Source organism: Piliocolobus tephrosceles, chromosome 6, assembly GCF_002776525.5.
Source record: "Piliocolobus tephrosceles isolate RC106 chromosome 6, ASM277652v3, whole genome shotgun sequence".
In the NCBI taxonomy this organism is placed as follows: domain Eukaryota; kingdom Metazoa; phylum Chordata; class Mammalia; order Primates; family Cercopithecidae; genus Piliocolobus; species Piliocolobus tephrosceles.
In genome coordinates this window covers 82504800-82527601 of record NC_045439.1, presented here as the reverse complement: position 1 = coordinate 82527601, position 22802 = coordinate 82504800, and the positions used below count along the sequence as shown (strand labels likewise).

At 51.1% G+C, this 22802-nt stretch overlaps 2 protein-coding genes across 4 annotated transcripts in view; one reads left to right on the top strand and one right to left on the bottom strand.

Annotated features, from left to right (window-relative positions):
• Positions 1 to 184: 184 nt before the first annotated feature.
• Positions 185 to 11422, bottom strand: DUOXA1 (dual oxidase maturation factor 1). 2 transcript variants are annotated; one of them, XM_023227198.2, is made up of 9 exons: positions 11398 to 11422; positions 11006 to 11161; positions 10580 to 10684; positions 10399 to 10466; positions 4321 to 4496; positions 3642 to 3699; positions 2058 to 2271; positions 1571 to 1788; positions 185 to 830 (listed from the first exon to the last, which is right to left on the bottom strand). In XM_023227198.2, exons 5-9 carry the CDS (start codon positions 4465 to 4467, stop codon positions 571 to 573), a joined length of 897 nt encoding a protein of 298 aa, XP_023082966.2. In that variant the 5' UTR covers positions 4468 to 4496; positions 10399 to 10466; positions 10580 to 10684; positions 11006 to 11161; positions 11398 to 11422; the 3' UTR covers positions 185 to 570. The 2 variants fall into 2 exon arrangements, with proteins under 2 accessions (XP_023082966.2, XP_023082965.2); XM_023227197.2 differs by lacking the exons at positions 10399 to 10466; positions 10580 to 10684; positions 11006 to 11161; positions 11398 to 11422 and adding an exon at positions 2544 to 2678 and having other exon boundaries at positions 538 to 830; positions 4321 to 4490.
• A 112-nt stretch (positions 11423 to 11534) lies between these two features.
• Positions 11535 to 22802, top strand: part of DUOX1 (dual oxidase 1) — a 36229-nt gene continuing 24961 nt past the window's right edge. Inside the window, exons 1-15 of one of the 2 annotated variants that reach the window (XM_023227201.3) lie at positions 11535 to 11639; positions 13025 to 13208; positions 13461 to 13567; positions 15392 to 15475; positions 15672 to 15836; positions 16613 to 16800; positions 16983 to 17184; positions 17291 to 17457; positions 17854 to 17914; positions 18037 to 18133; positions 19453 to 19543; positions 20600 to 20702; positions 20961 to 21133; positions 22281 to 22456; positions 22675 to 22793. In XM_023227201.3, the coding sequence (XP_023082969.2) occupies positions 13510 to 13567; positions 15392 to 15475; positions 15672 to 15836; positions 16613 to 16800; positions 16983 to 17184; positions 17291 to 17457; positions 17854 to 17914; positions 18037 to 18133; positions 19453 to 19543; positions 20600 to 20702; positions 20961 to 21133; positions 22281 to 22456; positions 22675 to 22793 (1684 nt within the window). In that variant the 5' untranslated portion in view covers positions 11535 to 11639; positions 13025 to 13208; positions 13461 to 13509. The remainder of the gene's footprint in view (positions 11640 to 13024; positions 13209 to 13460; positions 13568 to 15391; positions 15476 to 15671; positions 15837 to 16612; positions 16801 to 16982; positions 17185 to 17290; positions 17458 to 17853; positions 17915 to 18036; positions 18134 to 19452; positions 19544 to 20599; positions 20703 to 20960; positions 21134 to 22280; positions 22457 to 22674; positions 22794 to 22802) is intronic. The other variant, XM_023227200.3, reaches the window with a different exon arrangement.

Genomic DNA, 22802 nt, shown 5'->3' with positions numbered 1-22802 from the left:
TGGGAACTGAAGCTCAAAGAGAATGTGGCATAGTTGGTTAATGTTAGACCTAGGATGAGAAGTTTGGTTTCCTCTCCTTTCCAGTGCTGTCTTTCATTGTACCAAGAGGCCACACAAGCTGGGGAAGTAAAGGAAGAACAAAAGGAACCCAGGAAAAAGGAAAACAAGAGGTGCCGAGGGATGAGAGGAAAGCATAGGAGAATCATATGTAACCGTAATCCCCACCCTGCCGGTGTTATGGGGGTGAAGTTAGGTTTCAGTGAATAGCATCTTGAAGAGGCAAGGCATCACGGAAAGGCTGGGTTGCTGTGCAGAGACGAGATAGCCCCTGCTTGGCCTTATCATGGCAACAAGGTTTATGGACAGGCCCAGCATCTCTTCAGCCCCTTAGGGCTTTTTCGTTTTGTTTTTTAACATCAGTATGTAGAGCCTCCTTTTTCTACTCCGTCTGTAGATTGGTGCTGGGGGTCTGGTACCAGCCATGCTGAGGGCAGTTCCGCTGGTTTTATGGGGCTCCAATGAGGTTTGGAGCCAGACTGGAAGTCCAGGTGGCCTCCACGGGGAGGAATGTTATAGAGCACAGTCAGGATCTTCGGGGTGTGCCTCCTTACAGTATGCCTTGGTGGAGGAAGCCTCTGATAGGGGAATGTCCTGGGGCTCAGGACTGTCGGCCACGGACCGGTAGCGGGGGCTCAGGAGTCCACCTTCCCCAGGACTCCACTCCAGCATGGGGTCTTCATCCACACTCTGGTTGAAGAAAGCCTTCAGCCTGTGAGGCTGCATCCTGTGGGCCACCACCATAGCCAGGCCCAGCAGCACACACAGCAATCCTGGAGATGAGGGCAACAGTTGTCCACTTCAGTGCTAGTAACACCTCCCGAGGACGTTTTCCTCTGGGAGTGTCAGAACAACTCTAAGGGAAGCCTGGAGCCCCTGCTTCAGGGCAACTTGGGCTCACAGAGGAGACTGGCTGAGGGGCATGTGGCTGGTGTAGCTCTGTTGTCCTGAGTTTCCAGACTCCAAGCCCAGTGCTCCTTCTGTTATATCCCGGGAGAGAGAGAGAGAGAGAAAGGCGGGGAGAGAGAACTCTGAAAATAGGGAGAGAAAAGAAAAAAACCCTGGGGAAGGGCAGGGCACAGAGGAGGAGGCATGAGGAGGCACATGAGGGAGTAGACAGTGAGATAGGAGAGGAGAATAAGACTGCAGGACAATTTAGGGCTGCGTAAGGCAGGTCAGAGAAGGGTTTAAGAATGGGGACCCAGAGAAGGGTATTTGGAGGAAGCAAGAGGGGCAGGCGGTTGGAAGATTTTAGAAGCCGCTGGGTGAAGAGAGTTAGGGGATGACAGAGACAGAGAAGATACAAGGGAGTGGGCATCTCTGAGGAGGGAGGGGAAGTGGCGCTGGGGAGAGAAAATCTGGAGATAAGAGATACAAGAGGATGGGGCTTTAAAGAGGGCAAAGCCATCCTGGCCCCCAGGAGCAGACCCTCAACTCTACCAACATGATGCCCCCAGGCCCTCCCTCCCTGGGCTTGAGCCTTCCAGGGCTTGTCTTTAGGGCTGGGTCTTACCTGTGGTCAATGTGATCCAGAAGGCAGGCCCATGGTGAGTATGCAGCACAGAAGCGCCCAGGTGCAGGGGACATGGCGGCGTGAGTGATGTGGCCATGGAGAAGAAGAGCAGAGCCAACAGCTGGAAGATGCCCGTGGCCAATAGCATGTAGCTACCATATACCAGCACAGGCATGGAGAGCATCACATTGGCCAGCAGCCAGCAGAGAAATGCCACCCTGGAGAGCCAGGACCCAGTGAGGACTGGCCCGGGTACTTCTACCTGCTGGTGAACCTGGTTGGGCCCAGGTGGAGGCTCAGGGACCCGAGTGACCCAAAGATATGAGGTGGGGATTCCTTCCCACGGACTTCCCAAGGCAGCACTGTGGTGACTGGTGCCAGGCCGCCCCACCTGAGATACGCACAGGAGTGGAGGAGAGATGGGGAGAAACCCTGTTCCTGAATCTAGGCTGCCAGGGCCTCCACCCCGTCCCCTTCCCATCCTCACCACAGCATGGCCGAGGTGTAGCGCCCCGCCAGGTGGTACTGGCGGTACAGGCCACATGGGCTTCTTGGAGTGAACTTCTCGGCTAGGTACAGCACAGGGTCTGGCAGCCCCTTCTCCATAGCCTTTGTATACTCCTCAGCATAGTTCTCGCCCAGGCGCCAGGTGAACTCCTCATTGTAATTGATGGTCTCATTCAGCTGCTGCATGGGGGTCCCTGGGGCACAAGGCAGCTGTGCTCAGCAAGAACCCAAGGGCCAGAGTGGGGCCTAGGTAGGGACTCACTCACACTGGGCAGAGGGACAGGAAGTGGTCTCAACTGAGAGAAGGCAGCTTCCAAGGCCCTGAACTTCCCTTCCTACCATGCCTCTGACCTCCCACCTCACATATCCTCCCAGCCCCAGTGCCAGGCATCCTATAGCTCTTTGGACCACACCAAACATAGATCCCAAAGACAGCAACTGTGAGCAGGTAAGAGCCCTCCCTCACCTGTGAGCGTGATGTTGACTCCACCCAGCCCGACCTGCAGCCCAATATCAGCGCTGATCCACGCAGAACTGAAGGCCTTGTATGATGTGTTGGTGCTGACCTGGCCCACAGACCACTCAGAACTGAAATTCACAGCTGTGGTTGGGGAGTTGGACATATGGGAACTCAGAGAGGTCTGGGCATTACTAGGTTAGAGTCCGAAGGAGAACTACAAGGGGTCCACGTCTGTTTTGGTTATAATTGGATACCAGTTAACTAGCCAGGGTCTGGCTCATGGTAAGTCTGCCAACCATACGTGTGGGATTTCCCTTGGCCACATTCTGTTTATCTCTTTCCTCCCTTTCTCCCTGCTCTAGGGAGAGTCACTCAGGGAGCTGGGAAGGAAGCATGAACCTAAACCATGCCAGGTAAGGCAAAAGCAGATAGCTTCAACACAGACTTTCTTTGAGATGGAGTCTTGCTCTGTCTCCCAGGCTGGAGTGCAATGGCATGATCTCAGCTCACTGCAACCTCTGCCTCCCGAGTTCAAGCAATTCTCCTGCCTCAGCCTCCCGAGTAGCTGGGATTACAGGTGCCTGCCATCACGCCCAGCTAATTTTTGCATTTTTAGTAGAGATGGGGTTTCACCATGTTGGCAGGCTGATCTTGAACTCCTGACCTCAGGTGGTCTACCCGCCTCAGCCTCTCAAAGTGCTAGGATTCCAGGCATGAGCCACCGTGCCTGGCCTCACGGAGACTTTTCTCTCTCCTATTTGCCTAATCACCAAACCAAAGCAAACCGCCCTTTCCCATTTCCTCCCTTCCTGTCTGGGGCCCTCTCCCCACAGACATTCATTTTGATCTCCTTTCCCCACCCCGAATAAAAGTGTTAGGAAGGTTGAGGAGATGCATCCAGTTTGTTTCCCAGGGTGACACTTCTCCAGGCAAGGGTAAGAGTGAGGAGATAAGGCCATGGTGAGAGGCGTATGGGCAGGGTCTGGAAGTCACCTTGAAGCAAGGGCCCACCGCTGTGGGTGAAACAAGGAGAGGAGAGGCAGGCTGCTGAGGGAGTTGAAGGGATGGAGGCAGCTGCCCAAGTCAGTTGCACTTCGCACTCACCCAGGATCGAAGCCCCGATGAATAAGCCGGTCACCACCCGCAGCAGCCAGAACAGCCTCTGAGTCGCAAGGTGGGTGGGTTAAGTAAGGAGTGCCCTCCTTCCACATCTACCCTTCCTGTTTCCAGACTTGGGGGAGGGGTGGGAATTCTAAAGCTGAGATCACTTGGTCAATTGAAATCAGGGTGTCTGGCACATAAGTGCTTATTTATTTATTTATTTATTAGAGACAGGATCTCACTCTGTTGCCCAGGCTGGAGTGCAGTGATGCGATCTCAAATCACTGCGGTCACTCAAGTGATCCTCCCACCTCAGCCTCCCAAGTATCTGGGACTACAGATGCACACCACAATGCCCAGCTAATTTTTTTTTTTTTTTTTTTTTATAAGAGATGAGGTCTATACTATAAACCCAGGCTGGCCTCGAACTCCTAGGCTCAAGCAATCCTCCCACCTCAGCCTCCCAAAGTGCTGGGATTACAGGCATGAGCCACCATGCAGCACCAGCGCTCAATAAAAACTGTTGAATCAATGAATGGGGGGCTCTCTGCCTGGGATGGTGGTGATGCTTTCTCCACACTGGGGTCTCCTTCCTTAGTCTGCTTGTAGTCAGAGACTCTGGACTCCTCAGCCTGAGGCTGAGGTCTCTCTGGGCTGGGGTCTCCAGGACTGGGTTTCTCACCGTCTTTCCCCGAATGCCAGGCAGGATGACGATGAAAGTGGCCAGTGCAGTCAGAAAGATCATGATGATGGTGGCCGAAGTGGCGTCCATTGGGAAGGTTGGCTTGGGGCCGGCATAGAAGGGGAATGTGTGTCCCAAAGCAGCCATCTTGGTGATGTTGTGCAGGGGAGGCGATGCTGTACAACAACAATAGACATTTGTTGCATGCCCTCAATGCACCTGGCACCGTTTTTAGTGCTGGAGATACAGCACAGAATGAGCCACACTAGGTTCCTCTTCTCTGGAGCTCACATTTTGTGCATCATCAGACTCTGCTATTACTGCCATTCCACTGCCGCTCAGCCATCCATCTCCCCATCTTTTAGATGACAGAATGAGGGTCTTTGCATCAGTCTCTGTTGCCCCATTCTCCTCTCCTAACCCCCAGGTTCCATAAATCAGTGCTACTACCACCCTTGAGGCTTCTCTCTTTCTTCTGGGTCTGTCTCAAGAAATAAAATTCTCTTCTCTCTCCTTCAGGCCCCTAGCACAGATAGATCACAGAACATAAAAGGAGCTATATTTACTATCAGGTGAAGGCATAAGGTGAAAGATAGTACAGATTACAAAAAGATTGGCTTTCTTTCTCAGTCCCCAAAGGAACAAAGGCCAGGCAGCTCTATGCTGAGTATATAATCCAGCCACATCATCAGAGGACTGAGTTCCAGACCTGGCACTGCCCACACAGGTCTGTCCAGCTTTCTCAAGCACCCTGGCTCTTGTTCCGGTAACTGCGGAACAGTTGAGCTTCACTGAGTTCACCTAAATAAGCACTGAAGGGGCACCTATCCTCTATCAGGCAGTGCTGGGGCCAGATGTCCTTCTATTCCACACATTACCAATATTGGCCCTTCTCTTTGATTCAAATTCCCAGGCCAAGTTTCAGCTCAAACCCTAGCTGTGGTCTTCTCTGCCCGTCCCCTGATCTGAGAACTTGTTTGACTCTTATTTGTTCCTCTGCAGGATATTGGGAAAATGGTACCTGAGCTTAATGTGTTTAGTTAAATCTCAGACAGAGTGCATTGCATGACACACTACTATTTAGCACAAATAAAGGGGGAAAAAAGTCTTGCCCATTAAACCATGGCCACCATTGCTAGTGAGGTATACCTAATTTCAGAGATGTCAAAATGTGAAAAAAAAAATGCATCTTAGAGTCAATGATCCCAGTTTTCCTCGTTTCCTGCAGTGTGATCTGTATGGGGCTTTCAGTTTGCCCAGAAGGCTCCATAATTTAGTCTGACCACACATTGTCTTATTAAATGTTATAATGAAAGAATGAGCTTGGGAGTCAAGTAGCTCCAAAAGGTTTGAATTCTGCCTCTGCCTCTTGCAAGTCACTTGACCTCTACAGACACCCAGTTTTATTAAAAATTTGAGATAATAATGTCTATTTTGTAAGCATCATTGTGAGCATGAAATGAGATTGTGTATATAAAGTGCTAAGAATGGTGCTGGAAACAAATAAGCTCCCAAGTTGGGAAGGAGGGGGCATTTCATTACTCCATTTATCTCTTTCTCCAATCTTTCTTTTTTTAAGTAAATAAAAAACGGAGTACATTTAAATTTTTTATTAAGTTCTTAAGCTTCGCGGTGTTTTTTGTTTGTTTGAGACAGAGTCTTGCTCTGTCACCCAGGCTGGAGTGCAGTGGCACAATCTTGGTTCACTGCAACCTCCGCCTCTGAGAATCAAGCAATTCTCATGCCTCAGTCACCTGAGTAGCTGGGATTATAGGCGCGCGCCATCACACCCAGCTAATTTTTAAGTTTTTTTCAGCAGAAACAGGTTTTGCCATGTTGGCCAGGCTGGTCTTGAACTCCTGACCTCAAGCAATCCACCCTCCTCGGCCTCCCAAAGTGCTGGGGAATTACAGGCATAAACCACTGTGCCCGGCCTCTCCAATCTTTTTTGAAGAGAACCCTGAGCTGGAATCCATTCTGGGACTAGTTTCAGTTCTTTACTAATATTGTGATATCGGACAGGTAAGCAACAACTTCTTGAGTCCCTGGTTTCTTCATCTGTAAATGGACTTTATAATCTCCAGGTCCCTTTTAGTTCTAATGCTGGGCATTCTCCTAGTATGCTCTAGCTCCCAGCCTTCCTCTCTCCTTCTAAGCTGGCCACCTTCTTGTGCTGTCTGTGGGAGTAGCATGGTGTCAGTCAAAGAGACAGAAAGACAGTTTTAACTTCTAATCCTGTCTTTTGGGCAAGTAACTTAACCCCTGAGTGTCAGTTTTAACACGAACGTTTTTGCTTTTTCTTAACTACTCAAGTCTCCCATCCCTGAGGAATAGGCGTCTCTCTTCTCTCCTATTCTGCGAATCCATCCTCCTGGGCTCTAGCCATTCATGCCTGCCTTCTCCATCACCTTTATCATCCGTTGTCCCCCTTCCCTTCATACCGTCCCGCTTCTTTTTCTCTGCTGGCTCCTTCTGTCAAGGGTATACTGAAATTTTTCCCACCTTAAGAACACACAAAGAACCTTCTCCCTTGATCTTCTTGGTCCCCTCCAGCTACCATCCTATTTTACTCTATTCCTGTCACAGCCAGGCTTTTGAAAAAAAAAAAAAAAAACAGTGTATATTGGCATTTCCACTGCCTTATCTCTTCAACCTATCACAGTCTTGACTTTTCCTCCTCCCTGTCTTCTCCATCAGGTCATTAAGTGTTAAATCCAAGGGGCAGTTTTCACTTTTCATGCTTCTTGACCTCTCTGTGGTATCTGACACTGCAGACCATGTCCCCTTTCCTCAAACTTTACCTCCTTGCACTTCCATCACACCATGTTCTCCAGGGGCTCCTGCTTTTGGCCATCTCTTTGTGGCTCCTCTACTAGTTCTTTTTCCTCCCTGTTAAATGTTGATGCTCCCCAGGAATCTGTGGTGGCTCTCTTCTTTCAGCAGTATTCCCGATTCCCTGGGCAATCTCATCCATTCCCATGGCTGATGGTTCTCAAATGTCTTCAGGTAGCCCTCCTACCTGAGCTCCAAACTCAAAAGGGCCAATCACCCTGTGGACATTTTCACTTGGATGTTCCTTTGATGCCTCAAATTTAACAGCCCCTCAAACGGAATTCATTGTCTCTGCCCTGTTTTTTATTCTATTGTCTTTGTACGTTTGGCAACATCACTACTGGTCAATCAAACAAGCCAGACACCTGAACCATCTTACCTCCTAAATATTTCTTGAAACTATCCATGCATTTCCTTCCGTACTGCCTCTGCCCTAACCCAGGCTCATCCTCTCTTACCTGGTTCCAGAATCATTTTTTTCTAATAAGCAAATATAATCATTTCACTTCTCTGCTCTGGCTAAAATCTCATCTTCTTCCTATCCCATATAAAGTGATATATAACCTGATCCCACCTATATTCTCTCCATCTTTTGCCCAGCCTAATTTATAGCCATACTGAATGACTGGCCTCTCCCTGAATCTGACATGCTCTTTCAAGCCTTCAGTACCTTTGGATATGCTACTTCCTCTGCCTGGAATGTGCTCACTCTCTTGGCAAATGCCTTTTCACCCTTCAAGTCTCAGCTTGTGTTACCTCCTCTGTGAAGTTTCCTCTGATGCCACTGGGCCAATGTAGAGGTTCCCACTTGGAACATTCTGATTGCATTTTGAACATGCCTTCATGATAACAATGATTACATTGTACTCTAATTGTCTGAACATCTGTCTCCCAATTAGACTGTAATTTCCTTGAGGGCAGAGATTTAATCTTTCCATCTTTGCATCCCCTGCATGTAGAGTATACTAATCAGTCTCTGGATCAAATGAATAAATATGAGTTCCTCTCCCCATAGGTGACTTCTTCTGATTTTGCACACAAGGGGGAGCTATGCTCCCTTATTGCCCTGTCCTATACTTGTAAGTCAGTATTAACTGACTATCACCAATACAGAGCTAAGGACTGGGCACAAAGGGATTTGACTGTCAACTTTTAGTAATTTCTCAAAATTCTCAGAAAGCCTCTTCCAATAGTTAGAGTCTCCAAGACTAACAAAGACCCAGACACAAACTTTCATGTTTAATTGAATCAGAAACATACCTCTCAATCTTAGCTGAAACGAGTAACTAAGAATTCATGAATTAAATTCTTTTATAAAATATGTGATAGTGGTATTTATTTTAAAGCAGATGTTCACTGACCTAAGAATTCTTTATTTATGGCATTTAGACTGAAGTTACTATATTTTTAAATAAAAGTCCATAGGAGGAAGGCCTATAAAATGTAAAATATGTTGGCTAATAAGATAGGAAGATAAAGTGAGGCTAACAGCAAGAACACGTGTTATATGCTGGAATTCAAAAAGGAGTATTTTTAACATATGTGAATAAGAGATAATATAATGTATTTTGGTCAGGTTTAAATATTATTCCTGCATTTATTTTAAAAGGAGGTTATAAAAAAATTTACAAGAATGTTTCATCTCTATTAACATATGCTTAAAATAAACACTAACAAAAGGCTTTTTGTATTTTAAGTATAGAAGAACAATGTTAACTTATTTCCAATTCTCCAAAATGTCATATTTAGGCCAGGAGCGGTGGCTCATGCTTATAATCCCAACACTTTGGGAGGCTGAGGCGGGTGGATCATGAGGTCAGGAGATTGAGACCACGGTGAAACCCCACCTCTATTTTAAAAAAATACAAACTGTCATATTTATTAAAGATGACAGAAGCGAAAAGACCGTTGGTAAATGAAATTTGCCTTTCTGAATTTCTTCTTGTTCAGTTTCAAAATTTAGGTCCTCTTTTATTTGCATTGCCTAATTTAAAGTTAATTTTTCATGACCCTCACCCTAATTTGGTTTTCATTATTAAGCTAACAGGGCTTATGCATGAAGAGGTGGGAGTGAAATGAGAAGACCCCACACCCAGCAGTCCTGCTTTTCCTACAAGGCTTGTTTCCCTGGGAACATCTTTCTTCCTGGCTTGTCAAGTAACGTCTGACAGTAGAATTAGTTTTAATGTGAGAAAATCTCATATCAATATTAACTTGACCCACTCTTCCCCTACCTCACCACCATGACTAGGATGCATGCACTGTGTACATTGATATAAATTATAAATAAGCAGACACAAGATAGTCAAACATACACCTACAAATTTAGATAAACAGAGACACAGACACAAAAACCACCCAGACCCTGTCATTCTCAGTAATATAGATACCTGTGTTACTTCATCAGAGGCCCGTGTGACAAAATTGGGATGCTTTCTCATGGGGTGGGGGGAGCTTCCCATACTTTAGGGTCCTCCTTTCTCACCTGGCCTAGGGAGGAGGAGGAACTATCCTCCCTTTCTGGGCTCCCTTTATGTACTGAAGACTTCATTATGCTCAATCTTATTATAGACACAGTTACCCAGTCCTTACCTACCACAGGTTGAAGTGGAGTTCCTATGTGTGTATAAGGGGTGAGTAAAACATAAAGTTACAATCTTTAAGAAAACTCAGCCTAGAACAACCTCCAGCCTTCATCATTCAAAGTTATGTGCTAGTGTCCTGTGGCCTCTCTTGTAGCCTGACAGGACTTTCTTCTTGAAGTTTCCCCCCTGCCCACCTCCCCCATCTGCTGGAACCCATAGAGTAAGAGCCACTAATTCTCTACAAGTGGGGAGTGGGTGACATGGCTGGAGTTGCCAAGACCTCTGATTGGTAATGCACAGCTACTGCAATGTGATGCTTTTTTCTCTGAGTGGAGTAGACTCCATTAAACGTTTACAGCTGTGGTTAGCTACGGGGACCCTGTCAGGAACTGATGTCCTAGACTTTCCTCTTCAACGAAAGGGTCTGTATGTGTGTATCTGTGTATGAATGTATATGTGTGTTGTTGCACAAAAGTAGGAGTTAAGTGTAGAAATGGAACAAGATCTGAAAAGTGAATTGAATGTGGCTAAGGAATTCAAGGGTGCAGAATTATGCAAGCCAAACTACTTAGACTCGAGTTAAACTGGGATGATGATTCGATGTATATCTTTGTGGCACTTACGGCCTTAAGAGGTTTTCCTTGCCTCCCCAGTTTCTTACCAAACTCTCTCTTTGAAGAACTCCCACTTGATCTGAACTTGGTCTGGATGAAAGCAGGAAGTGTAGTCCTAGGTGCCAGGGTGGGAGCAAGCACTTCAAGACCCCCTCCAAAATCACCTGGACCGCACAGAGCTAAGCAGCCGCATGCCCCACCACCCACATCCGGACCACTGTTCCCTACCTTCGCCTCTGTGTGTGGCTGCCTGCGCCTCTCACCTTCTCCCGTGGAACCTCACTCGAAGCGCCCCCGGGGATGTGAGTAAAGAGGGAACCAGGTCCCGACGTTCTGTGAACAAACACGCGACCTTACATTCAGTGGGGGCTCCTGTCCGACCTCCAATCCTCTCCTAATCACGTAAGGACCCGGCTGTGACCGGACAAACCGGGTCTGGGGTGCTTCCAGTCACTCTTCAAGTCACTCCCAAACTTCTCAGACTGCACCCAGGCTCTGCGGCGCCGCCTCCCTCTCCCGGCCTAGTACAGAACAGGCTGGGTTCGCCAGGACCGTGGTGCCGGGGTCTGCCAGCTCCGCAGCAGTCCCTCCAATCCCCCTCCTCCTGTGCGCCCCCCACCCATACGCAGCAATCCCAGCAGCTCCAGCGCAAACCTAGAGATGCAGTTCCGGGTCTGGCGGGGCGCGGGCGCGGCTCGCAGGGCGGTGGGACCCCCGAGATCTCACGAGGATCCCCGGAGGGACACGTGACCCCAGGCTCTTAGAGAGGTTTGGGTCGGATGGGTGACTTGCTTTGACGCCTGGCCCGGTCTGTGGGCGGCAGCTGATCTATGGTCTTGGACTTGGAGCCCAGACGCGACGGTGTCGAGAGGATTTGAGGAGAGTCTCCCCTCCCCATACCCTCTCCGCCTCCCACCCTCTCCCCAGCCGCGTGGGACTTGTGAAGGCGGACTTGCTTTTTTCGCCGCCCACACAACCGCACTAGCGGGACTTTCAGCACCGACGGAATGTCTCTACCTGCGCCCCGCGAGCCCTCGCCGTCTCACCTCGCGCGCTGCGGTCCCCTGGAAGCACCTCCGCGGGTTCCCCGGCGCCAGCCTCCATCCCGCCTCACTGAGCCCCGCCCCATGGCTGAGCCGGGCCGCGCCGTCGCTTCCTCACCCCCAGCCCCGCCCGTCCCGGCGCAGAGTTGGAGAGGCACCGGACGAGAGAGGGCTCTGCGGGCCCAGCTGGGAGCCAGGCCGGAGCCAAGTTGCAGTCCCGGGCTCCGGTGACGCCGTGGCCGCAGGTCAGATCCGGGAGGGTTTTCCCGGCCCGCGGGCCTGGGCGCTCCAGGGGAGGGAGCTCCAAAGGCAGGGTGGGTGGGGGAGCCGCCGCTCCTCCACGTTATGGAAGGAAGGGGAATGCTAGCCCCTTGCGCCTCCGATCTTATCTTAAGGCTAAAACGGGGCCTGTTAGGGCCTGTCCTCTGCCCAATCAAGGTTTCGAGAGACTGCGTACTTTGGGACCTGGGAATGTTGGGTGGCCTAGTTTGCCTGGGCCTACGGGTTCTTCTCCTGGCACCAGCACAACATACCAGGGAAGGAGCTTTGGGCTTTAGGATCCAAGCTTTCCCCCTCAGCCCTCCCTTGGGACCAAGATGGCCTTGAACCATCTTCCTCCCACCTCAGGGCCACCAGGGTCACCACTCTAGGGCTTCAGGCTGGAAAAGCGGCCATGTGGAGCAAGAACAGGCAGGCCTGTGTTCTCTCTCTGGTTCTGCCGCTGGCTCTGCCTGGGGCTTCACTGCCCTGTCCTGGGGTTGTGCCTTCCTGTCAAGGTTGTTGAGAAGTTACTGCCCCGTCGTTGTGTAAATCATTAAGGGCAACCCACCCACAAGGAGTGGTGAATAAGCATGTCCACCTTCTTCTTCAGCTCATCCCCACACAGCCTGGTCTGAAAGCCCATTTCATGCCCTTAAGGGCTGAGTGGTACATTAGCGTTGGGGCCCAGGATCCTGAAGACATGGTGGCGGGCCCCAAGGTGGGGGGGAGGTAAGGATATCTTGGGATCAGGGAAGGACCGCTGTGGCTACTTCAGTATATCCAGCTTTACAGTTTCAACCATCCAGAGCCCAGCTCTTCACTCACTATTAAAAGGCCAGCACCTGGACAGAGTCTGTGAAATGCAGCAGGTGATACTGAGCTTTCCAGTTATGGCAGGGCCTAGGTTTTTTCATTTAACAGGAGATGGAGTAGGAATGAGGTCACTCCCTGGGTTCTCTCCTCTAGACAACCCATCCAGGAACCCTGATGTTTGGCTGGGGATGAGGCTTTCCCTGAGCTCCTTTCTTCCTCTATCCTATCCCCAATCTCCAGGTTGCCTTTAGGAGGTCTTCACTGGCTTTAGGTACTCCTTGCTCCACTCAGGAGTCCCAGCCTGAGTCCTCTGCTGCCTCTGTTTCCCTGTTGACTCTGGGTGGAGAGAGAGAGCAGGAAGCTTGCACTAAATACATGAGCACCTGGTAGAGCATCCCTTCTGGATCCAACCAGAGGAGCCAAGCTCCCGCCTACCCTCTCTATATCACATTTGCACACCTGTCACTTTTTGTGCTTTGAATTCAACCTCATTCTCACATCTGATTCTGGCAACCACGCTGAGAAGTAAACAGTTCAGGCATATTTGCTCCCATAGCTGGAAGAGGAAACCAAGGATCAGATTGGAGAAGTGATTTATCTAAGATCCCACAGTGGACTGGGAGCAGCACTGAGACCTCAGCCTAGTCTCCCAACCAGGGCTCTGTACAAGGAACATACTCTGTGGAGTGCTGGGCCAAAGCAGGGTTTTCCAACTAATCTTAGAAGATAAGTCCACGAAGGTACGTACCAGGGATTTCTGTTTGTTTTGTTCATCATTTAATCTCCAGTGTCTGTGTCAGTTGCTGGTTTGTAGTGGTGCTCATGAAGTATTTGCTGAATGAATTAAAGAATTTTGGGAAAGAGTGAGTCCCTTGAACTTTGCTACCTACTGTGACCTTGGCCCAGCCCCAGGCCTTGATTCACAGAGGCCTACAGAATCCTTGACCTGATTCTTCTGAGTAGCTGGGGCTCATTCTCTGTCCTTTTTCTAGGGTCTCCATTTTGGGACATTCTAATCCCTGAGCCCCTATTATTTTCATCATGGTCTTCTGCCTGGCTCTAGCATGGACACTTCTGGTTGGGGCATGGACCCCTGTGGGTGAGTACAGATTGGAGGAGAAGCATGGTTAGGAGCAGAGGAACCCAGCATCCCCTGGGCTCCCCAAGGACAAGATCTGTGTGATATTCATCTATATCCTTAATCTCTAGCTGACACAGTGCCCTGCAAGTGAGAGTTGCACATTTCTAGCTGTTGAAGAAATGGATGGATAATGGAATGAAAATTATCCCCAAATACACAGACTTAGGGAGCCTTCAGCTGCTGTCAGCATTTCCTATTTCATTCTTACAGTTTGGGGGCCCTTTCTCTCTCCTCTGCCTTCTCTTGTTTTCCATAAAGTGAAGGCCTCTGACTCAAAATAGGAAAAGATTGATTAGACACATAAGACAGTAAAGGATCTTGGGATCAGATTGGACCCAAAGCTGAAAGGAGGTCATCAATATTTTTAAACATTATGATCAGAAACAAAAGCAATGTCTTCCACAAGAGTTTCATGTTGCTGCCTTCAGTGGACAGTTTCTTGCTAGAATCTGAGGCTGCTCTCTGTAGTCCGGATCTCTGTGGAGGGAAGTGGGCTTACAGTGCCACAAGTTAAATTTAAAAGATCAAGTCTCTGATCACTGGGGATGGGAGATGCAAAAGCAGAAAGCAGAGAAAACCTGTAGAAGGATCTGTCCTGGCTGGAGGTAACAGGATGGTGACACCTTCCCTACAACTTCTCCCTTGCCAGAGCTGCTCACCTCCACATTCCTTCCAGCCCTCTTCTTTCCTTGGCTCCCTCAGCTCTCACCTCTTATCCCCAAGAGGCACTTTCCCTGTACTGTCCTGCAAAGGCTCGCTCCTTTATGTGCCACAGGTTCATTTTATTTTAGAGATCACATGTGTGGCCCTGCCCAAAGTCTTGGACCCTTAGCTGGGTTCTTTGCTCAAGCATAAGGCCCTAAGTCATGTTCCCCGCTAACTCTCTGCTGAGTGAGTGTGCGAATGTGTGTGTCTGTTCTCTGAGGTGAGCAGAGAGGAAGCCCCAGGCCTATAGGCTCCTAGTTTGGGGGAAAGAATCAGGCCGGCCATCTGATCTACTGATCAGAAAGATCCCTGCCCCATCCCCGATTCCATGATCCATTCGGGATCTTCCCTCTATCCCTCATTCCTTAGTTCTTTCCCCAGCAGCTGAGTGCTCCCTCCTGGACCCTCATTTTGGAGAGTACGACAGGATCAAGAGGAGGAATTGTATGGGGAACAAGATGCCCCAGAGAAGGGGCAAAGTCATCCATATCACCAGTCCAGTCCCTGGTCCTGCCCAAGAAACTGGGGAAAAAAGCAGTAGCAACACCACACCCCTGCCCTGGGCTCTGCTCAGCCAGAGGGGACTAGTCCCCTTACCACACTGACCCTGCCCAGGGATGGGTCACAGAATGGCATGTCCTTCTCGGGTATAGAGTGTGGCTAGCTCTTGCTCCGCGTGGTGTCTTAGGGCTGGGGATGGATTCTATCCTGTTGTGTCCTCTCAGGGAACTGAAGTCTGAGGGGAGTAAAGTCCTCTGCATCCTACTGCCCACCGCCACTGCTCTCCTCCAGCCCCCTCTCCCTCTCTGAGGCCCTCTGTCAGCACACACTGCTCCCTGCTCCACTACTTTTTGGCTCCCTGCCATGTCTCCCCCACTGAGCAGCTTAAAGATCTGGCTTGAGTTTGGACACACTTTGCCCTGGTTTTTCCCTCTGTACCCTACCTCTCACATCTACTCCAAGTGTCCACTTTCTGCTGCTCCAAGTGCCAGGCTCACAGCACCCATCTCCGGCAGGCCTTCCTGTCCTCTCATGCACTGACTTGCCCAGCTGTCCCTTCCCTCCACTCTCACACAGGAGCTCAGAACCCCATTTCGTGGGAGGTGCAGCGATTTGATGGGTGGTACAACAACCTCATGGAGCACAGATGGGGCAGCAAAGGTAAGTGAGAGCCGAGTGAGGACAGAACCCCAGGGCCAGGGGGGTACTGCTGCTGCGAGGCAAGAGCTGGCAAGTACCAGCAAAGGCCATCCATTTCCAAGGTTTTAGGATCCATGACATGGAGGGAAGCCTGGGACAGAGGGGCTCTAGAACACCCCCTGAAGATTAATCCTTATCCTTACCACTCCTGCCCCAGGCTCCCGGCTGCAGCGCCTGGTCCCAGCCAGCTATGCAGATGGTGTGTACCAGGCCTTGGGAGAACCCCACCTGCCCAATCCCCGAGACCTTAGCAACACCATCTCCAGGGGCCCTGCAGGGCTGGCCTCCCTGCGAAACCGCACGGTGTTGGCGGTCTTCTTTGGTGAGAACTTCAACCTCTGGGGGAAGGAAGCCAGTGGGGTTGGCTGGACACCTCTGCATGTGAAGAGGGGTCAGAGAATGAGAGAGAAGTGACAGCCTGAGGGATGAGGGTTAGAGGTGGAGGAGGCAGTGGAGTATGGTAGAGGTAGAAGCAGGTGGAGGGAGGATCCATGCTGAAGTGAACTGTGGTTGGGGAGGCAGAAATCTGAGGGGTGGGGTTAGGGAAAAGGGGCATCCCTCCGTGTTGGGTTGTTGGTAGGGGTAAGAGGGTGGCAGAGATAGAAACATGAAAATAATCTGGGAGGGACTCTCCGTGGGACCCTGTTCTTAGGCATTGCCCTATGGCTTTTAGGACAGGCTCAGGGCAGGGTTCCGATTCTGGCAGAGTGGACTGAGGGGAAGTCAAAGTGGGGGTGCTAGGGTGGCTTGACCCCGGTGACTGAGGGTTGGTGGCTGGCCCATCAGGAATGCCTAGTTCCTGCAGCGTGTTGGAGCTGGTGCTGCCAGCCCCTTTGCCTAGGCACACTCACAGGGCACCTCCCAGTTACCAAGGAGAAAGCCAAACTGTCAAGGATAACAGCTTGGAGCAGGTGTAGGCACAGAAGGGCAGAAGAGACAAAGGACTGGGAGGGAGTGCCTGAGGTCAAGGCTTAGACTTGCCCATAAGGGCTGCTGAGTCTTTTGAAGCTTCAGGGGAGGGAAGGAGGCTGGATACCTAGAGTAGGAGGCAAAGTGGCCCTCAGCTGGCCCTAGCACCCCCTCCTGCATTGCCCGCAGGCTATCACCTGCTCTCGGACCTGGTGAGCGTGGAAACGCCCGGCTGCCCCGCGGAGTTCCTCAACATCCGCATCCCACCCGGAGACCCCGTGTTCGACCCAGACCAGCGTGGGGACGTGGTGCTGCCCTTCCAGAGGAGCCGCTGGGACCCCGACACCGGACAGAGCACCAGCAACCCCCGAGACCTGGTGAGGCGTGGAAGGCGGTGGGAAGGGGCCACACCCCAGCCAGTGGGGGCCGGGGCTGCGGACCTGGCAGGGCCTGACAGGCAGGGGCGCCCACTCCCCAGCCGCGGACAACCGCTGGGCCCCGGCCTTTCCTGGCCCGCCGCCGCCCCTGGACCCCATCTCACCCACCGCGTGCCCCACAGACCAACCAGGTGACGGGCTGGCTGGACGGCAGCGCCATCTATGGCTCCTCGCACTCCTGGAGCGACGAGCTGCGGAGCTTCTCCGGGGGACAGTTGGCGTCAGGGCCCGACCCCGCCTTCCCCCGAGACTCGCAGAAGCCCCTGCTCATGTGGGCGGCGCCCGACCCCGCCACCGGGCAGAGCGGGCCCCGGGGGCTGTACGGTGAGGCCGCGGGGGCGGGAAGGGACCGGCTGGGGGTCTGCGAGTGTGGGCTCCCCCGATCACGCTACTGCTCATCTCTTCCCCTGCGCCCCCACGTCGGATGCAGCCTTCGGGGCAGAGCGAGGGAACCGGGAGCCCTTCCTGCAGGCGCTGGGCCTGCTCTGGTTCCGCTATCACAACCTGTGCGCGCAGAGGCTGGCCCGCCAGCACCCAGACTGGGGGGATGAGGAGCTGTTCCAGCACGCGCGCAAGAGGGTCATCGCCACCTACCAGGTCAGCCGTCCGCGCCCCGCGACGTCCCCCCTTCCGCGAGCAAGTCCACGGGAGACTCCGCTGCCCCACGGAGCTCCCCATCTGTGGACAGCCTCCACCCAGAAACCCCTCCTCAAACAGCCGAGGTCTAGGGAAGCCCCAGTAAATGATAGGGCGGCACGCGCTGTTCAGAGGAGCAATCTGGCTGGTGATTATTAATCACCTCCCAACCCCCTGCTCCCCCAAATCCCCTGGTTCCTTGAGGAGGCAGGCCTCACACCGCTCCTGTTTGAGTTGCTTCTCCCATGACTGACCCTGCTTGGTCCTCATCTCCACCTGGAAGCCGTCCTTGGGCTCAGACCCTTCCAGGCCCCGCCCCATCCAACTCGAGCCTCCCCTCGCCTCTCTGCCCCTCAGAACATCGCTGTGTATGAGTGGCTGCCCAGCTTCCTGCAGAAAACACCCCCGGAGTATACAGGTGAGGGCGTGGGGAAGGAGGATGGGAGGGCTTGTGTGAGTGTGTTTTGTGGGGTGGGGTGGGGAGTACACTGGGGATTTTAGGGCTAAATTCTTCTGTCCTCTCTTCTCCTGTTTCCCCAGGATACCGGCCATTTCTGGACCCCAGCATCTCCTCGGAGTTCGTGGCGGCCTCTGAGCAGTTCCTCTCCACCATGGTGCCCCCTGGCGTCTATATGAGGTGAGGGAGGGGCTCAAAGGTTTGTGTGCTGGGAGGGATGAGGCTGTCAACTGAAGAAAGTCTGCCCTCAGGAGCTCTCTGTACAGGATTATCAGTCTGAAGTGTCCCCAAGGGAACGATGAATAGAGAGGGGAAGAAAAGCAATTGTTGTAAAAGATACATCACTGTGGTTTTTAAGCACTTTTGCTTCCATTCTCCTGCTGCTGGTGTAGATATTACCCTCCCCCCGCCCATTAAATAGAGAGTAATAAAGGTTCAGAGGGTGTCACAAAGCCCACTGGTCTAAACCTCATGTCTTGACACTACACTGGGGACATTTTTAGCTATAATCACAGGGCCCAGGGCCTGCAACCTTTTGGGGGCAGAGGGTTCTAAAATGTGTGCAATCTGAAGGAAAATATTGGCTTCAAAATAATGAAAAGGGAACTTGAAAAAGACACAGGCCGGGTGCGGTGGCTCACGCCTGTAATCCCAGCACTTTGGGAGGCTGAGGCGGGTGGTTCACCTGAGGTTGGGAGTTAGAGACCAGCCTGACCAACATGCAGAAACCTCGTCTCTACTAAAAAAAAAAAAAAAAAAAAAGTATATATATATTTACACACACATACAAAATTAGCCGGGCATGGTGGTGCATGCCTGTAATCCCAGCTACTTGGGAGGCTGAGGCAGAAGAATCGCTTGAACTCGGGAGGCGGAGGTTGTGGTAAGCCAAGATCGTGCCATTGCACTCTGACCTGGACAACAAGAGTGAAACTCTGTCTCAGAAAAAAAAGACACATATTTAAATAAGTGTATATGAAACAAAGCATGTCCATTTTTTTTTTTACAGTTGCTTTATAATTTAAAACAATTCATAGATTAGATTTACTCTGAAATAGTCTCTGGGATATGCCTGATGATGTACGAGACATAGACAATTGAGTTATTCACAGACAAGTAGTTTCAAAAGAACAATTTTTGAATCCTTTGAAAAGGTATATATGTACACATATATTGTACATGCAATTATGTGTGTATATATGTATTTTGCATATGTGTGTGTATACATATATTGAGAGAGAGTCAGAGAGAGTGAGCTATGAGTACATTTAGATATTTGGTCTGATGTTGTTAATGAGGGAGTACATTTTAGATATTTGGTCTGATGTTGTGGATCGGACCTTCCAAAAGTCAGATCCCCCAGAACGTACCAAGGTCCGAACCACACACCACCTCAGAAAGGCCTGGGGTCCCTGACTACCGCCTCAGAGACTAGAACTGATGCCTGACAGTATAACCCCATTACCTCAATCACCCTCTCCCTGCTCTTTGCATTTCAGAAATGCCAGCTGCCACTTCCAGGTGGTCATCAATCGGAACTCAAGTGTCTCCAGAGCTCTCCGGGTCTGCAATAGCTACTGGAGCCGTGAGGTCCGAGCTGGGGGCCACATAAGTGGTGGATATGTGCGTGTGCATGCGTATGTGTGTGTGCGTGTGTGTGTGTGTGTGTGTGTGTGTGTGTGAGTGCATGGTGAAAGCAGGCGGTAAGGCTGAAGCAGACAGCTGGGATAGGCTGGAGTTAAGGAGGCAGCCTGGAGGACCTCAGGCATCTCCCCTACAAAGTCTGAGGTGACCAGGTAGCTGGACATGGCCAAAAGTCAACCCACCACCCCAACCTCAGAGCTGTGGGAGAGCCAGTGGGGCCTGTGCAAGTATGGTTCTGCCTATGTTGCTGCCGCCCATGTCTTCCCTCTCCTTCGACAGCTCTGGTTGTCCTGTAGGCCTTGGAGTACCCCAACTAGTCTCACTTGCCCCAAGGAAACTTCCCATTAGACACACATCCCGGGCAGTGTGTGACTGCGTACGTGTGAGGGTGGTGGGGAGGAAGCAGGGGTTCTTAGAGATTACTGGGGATTGCCCATCCGTCCAAATCAGGCCAGCATGGATGAAGAGCATTGATCGTGAATTTAAAGCAAAGCAAGATACTTTGTGTAAAGTGTTTACTAAGGGGAAGGGAGTAGGGAGGAAGAGAAAAGAAGCCATAGGATCAGAGCCGTGGAGCTGAGTCGAAAGAGGCCTCAGTGTCCCCCTCATCAAAGTCCCTTTTTATTAAGGGAAGGAAACTGTGTTCAGAGAGGGCCTGTGACTTGCCCAAAGTCATACAGCTGGTTAGTAACAGAGGACCAAGACCTAGATCTTCTAGTGAATTTGCCAACCACATTGTCAAGTCTCCCAAGGTCAGGGTAAAATTTTAAGATCCCTTGTGCTTGTATAGACCTCTGTCAGGCAGTATTGACTTCGGATGGGGACACCCCTCACCCTGAGTGGGGAATCAGCCTGCAGAGCAGGAATGTCCCACCAGTTTGGGAGCAAACAGTAGGACTGGGTGGGCTCAGGGATAAGGATGATGGTGTGGAGGGAGCCTAGCTATCTAACGTCTGACTCCATTATCCACGCCCCTCTCCTCCCCACCCGCAATCTATAAAGCACCCAAGCCTACAAAGTGCTGAAGATGTGGATGCACTGCTGCTGGGCATGGCCTCCCAGATCGCAGAGCGAGAGGACCACGTGGTGGTTGAAGATGTGCGGGGTGAGTCTGAGGCTGTCCCTGCAGGTTGTGAACTCCTGGCCTCTGGGAAGAGGCTCAGCTGGACTTCCAGAGCCAGGTATGAGGGGTTAACTGGGGCTGGGAGCCTGCACTGTACTCACTGATGAGAGAGCTTCTGGCATGCTGATCATGGCTCCTTCTGGCTCAAGTCTTCTGGGGCTGGTTGGAGCCTGGGGCCTGGACTGGAGACTGCTGTGGTGGCCCTGAGCTCCCTCAGACTGTCTGGTATCTCGTCTCCAGATTTCTGGCCTGGGCCACTGAAGTTTTCCCGCACAGACCACCTGGCTGGCTGCCTGCAGCGGGGCCGGGATCTGGGCCTGCCCTCTTACAACAAGGCCAGGGCAGCGCTGGGCTTGTCTCCTATTACCCGCTGGCAGGACATCAACCCTGTGCTCTTCCGGAGCAATGACACTGTGAGGAGGGGTCAGGACCCAGAGGGTAGGGTGGGAGGGACAAGGCACGTGGGACTGAGTCATGGGAGATAGGTAGTGAAACTTGAGCACAGAGACAAGCACCTAGTGGGAGGGGCAGGGCTTACCCAGGTCACTTTTCTGAATATTACATATCAGGATGAAGATTACCAGACCAGCAAGATTTGGCTTTGCACTCTGATTGTTCAGATCCAGCAAGCATGTATTGAGCATCTATTGTTTGCCAGGCACTTAATAGGCACTATCTCATTTACTGTTCTCTCCACCCTCCTGAGTGGGTATAGAAGGTCCTTGACTTAGGAACAATCTGTGCTTTCTGGCACTGATGTTTAAGCTGCCTTTCAGGAGTCAGCTGTTACACCGTGAGCTGTCACCTGGACTGGTGGCATGCCTGCTAGCCAAGAGACCAGACTGGGATACCTTACCATCTTGACACAGCAGTGTTTCTACAATTGTGTGCCTACTCTATTGCATTTTGCCCTTACCATTTTATAAAATTATTGGAAAGTGGAGGTTTGAAAGGCCAATAAAGAAGTGATATGAGCATGGGGGCTCGTAAACTTTATAAAATCAATATATAGATAGGAATCACCAGGCATACCAACAGTAGCAAATCTTTAGCTTCAGATGGGCCTCAGTGGAATTAAGCTGGTCAAGTGCTATTTACACTGTGGAGAAAAAAAAACTAAAGATCAGGTAATGCTGGTGATATGTTTTTGAAAACTGTCTCTAAAAGGCAATATATAATCAGGCATTTGATTAAAAAAAAATTAGTTCTAAAGAATAGAAACCTTTTATAACACATCATTCTGCCATTCAACTTTTGCACTTCTGGTTTTGTCCCTTCAACTTTCATACCTTTTCAAGAACAAGTTATGAATGGGGATAGGCTGGCTGTTTTATTACTTTATAGAATAGGCAGCTGAATGTGTGAGAGGGTTCCCATAATGGAGTTCACTTATGTAAAGCACTCAGAGCAGTGCCTGGGGCATAATAAGCACTATATAGGAGTGAGTTGCTGTTACTGACATTTATTATTATCATCCCTGGGGCTAATCCCTGCAAACCCACCTCTTTGCCTGAGGGTGGGTACTGTGTCCTTGCTGTTACTCCTGCCCCTTGGTTCCAGGTACTGGAGGCCACAGCTGACCTGTACAACCAGGACTTGTCCTGGCTAGAGCTGCTCCCTGGGGGACTCCTGGAGAGCCACCGGGACCCTGGACCTCTGTTCAGCACCATCGTTCTTGACCAATTTGTGCGGCTGCGGGATGGTGACCGCTACTGGTTTGAGAACACCAGGAATGGGTAAGGCCTGCTAGGGTAAGGTAGGCTGTACCTCAGCCTGGGCCCCAGACCCTCTCCCTGGCCTTAGACAGCCCCCATGCCCCCTTGATTCCAAGCCAGCCCTCCACCCCCTTCCCAACACCTCTGGGTCTCTTTTCTCACCTGGGTCCTCAGGTCTGGAGTTGTTGGAGGCCTGCATTCCCTTCCCATCCCAGTGACTTCTACTTTCTCCAACTTAGGCTGTTCTCCAAGAAGGAGATTGAAGAAATCCGAAATACCACCCTGCGGGACGTGCTGGTCGCTGTTACGAACGTTGACCCCAGTGCTCTGCAGCCCAGTGTCTTTGTCTGGCATAAAGGTGAGTGGC

What these genes read in the sequence shown, in the direction of transcription:
- DUOXA1 (XM_023227197.2), bottom strand. Translation starts at nt 4,467, where the DNA reads ATGGCTGCTTTGGGACACACATTCCCCTTCTATGCCGGCCCCAAGCCA. An exon ending in CATCGGGGCTTCGATCCTGG is followed by an intron (nt 2,679 to 3,641) that starts GTGAGTGCGAAG and finishes CCCCAACCACAG; the next exon opens with CTGTGAATTTCAGTTCTGAG. An exon ending in AGTCAACATCACGCTCACAG is followed by an intron (nt 2,272 to 2,543) that starts GTGAGGGAGGGC and finishes CTTGTGCCCCAG; the next exon opens with GGACCCCCATGCAGCAGCTG.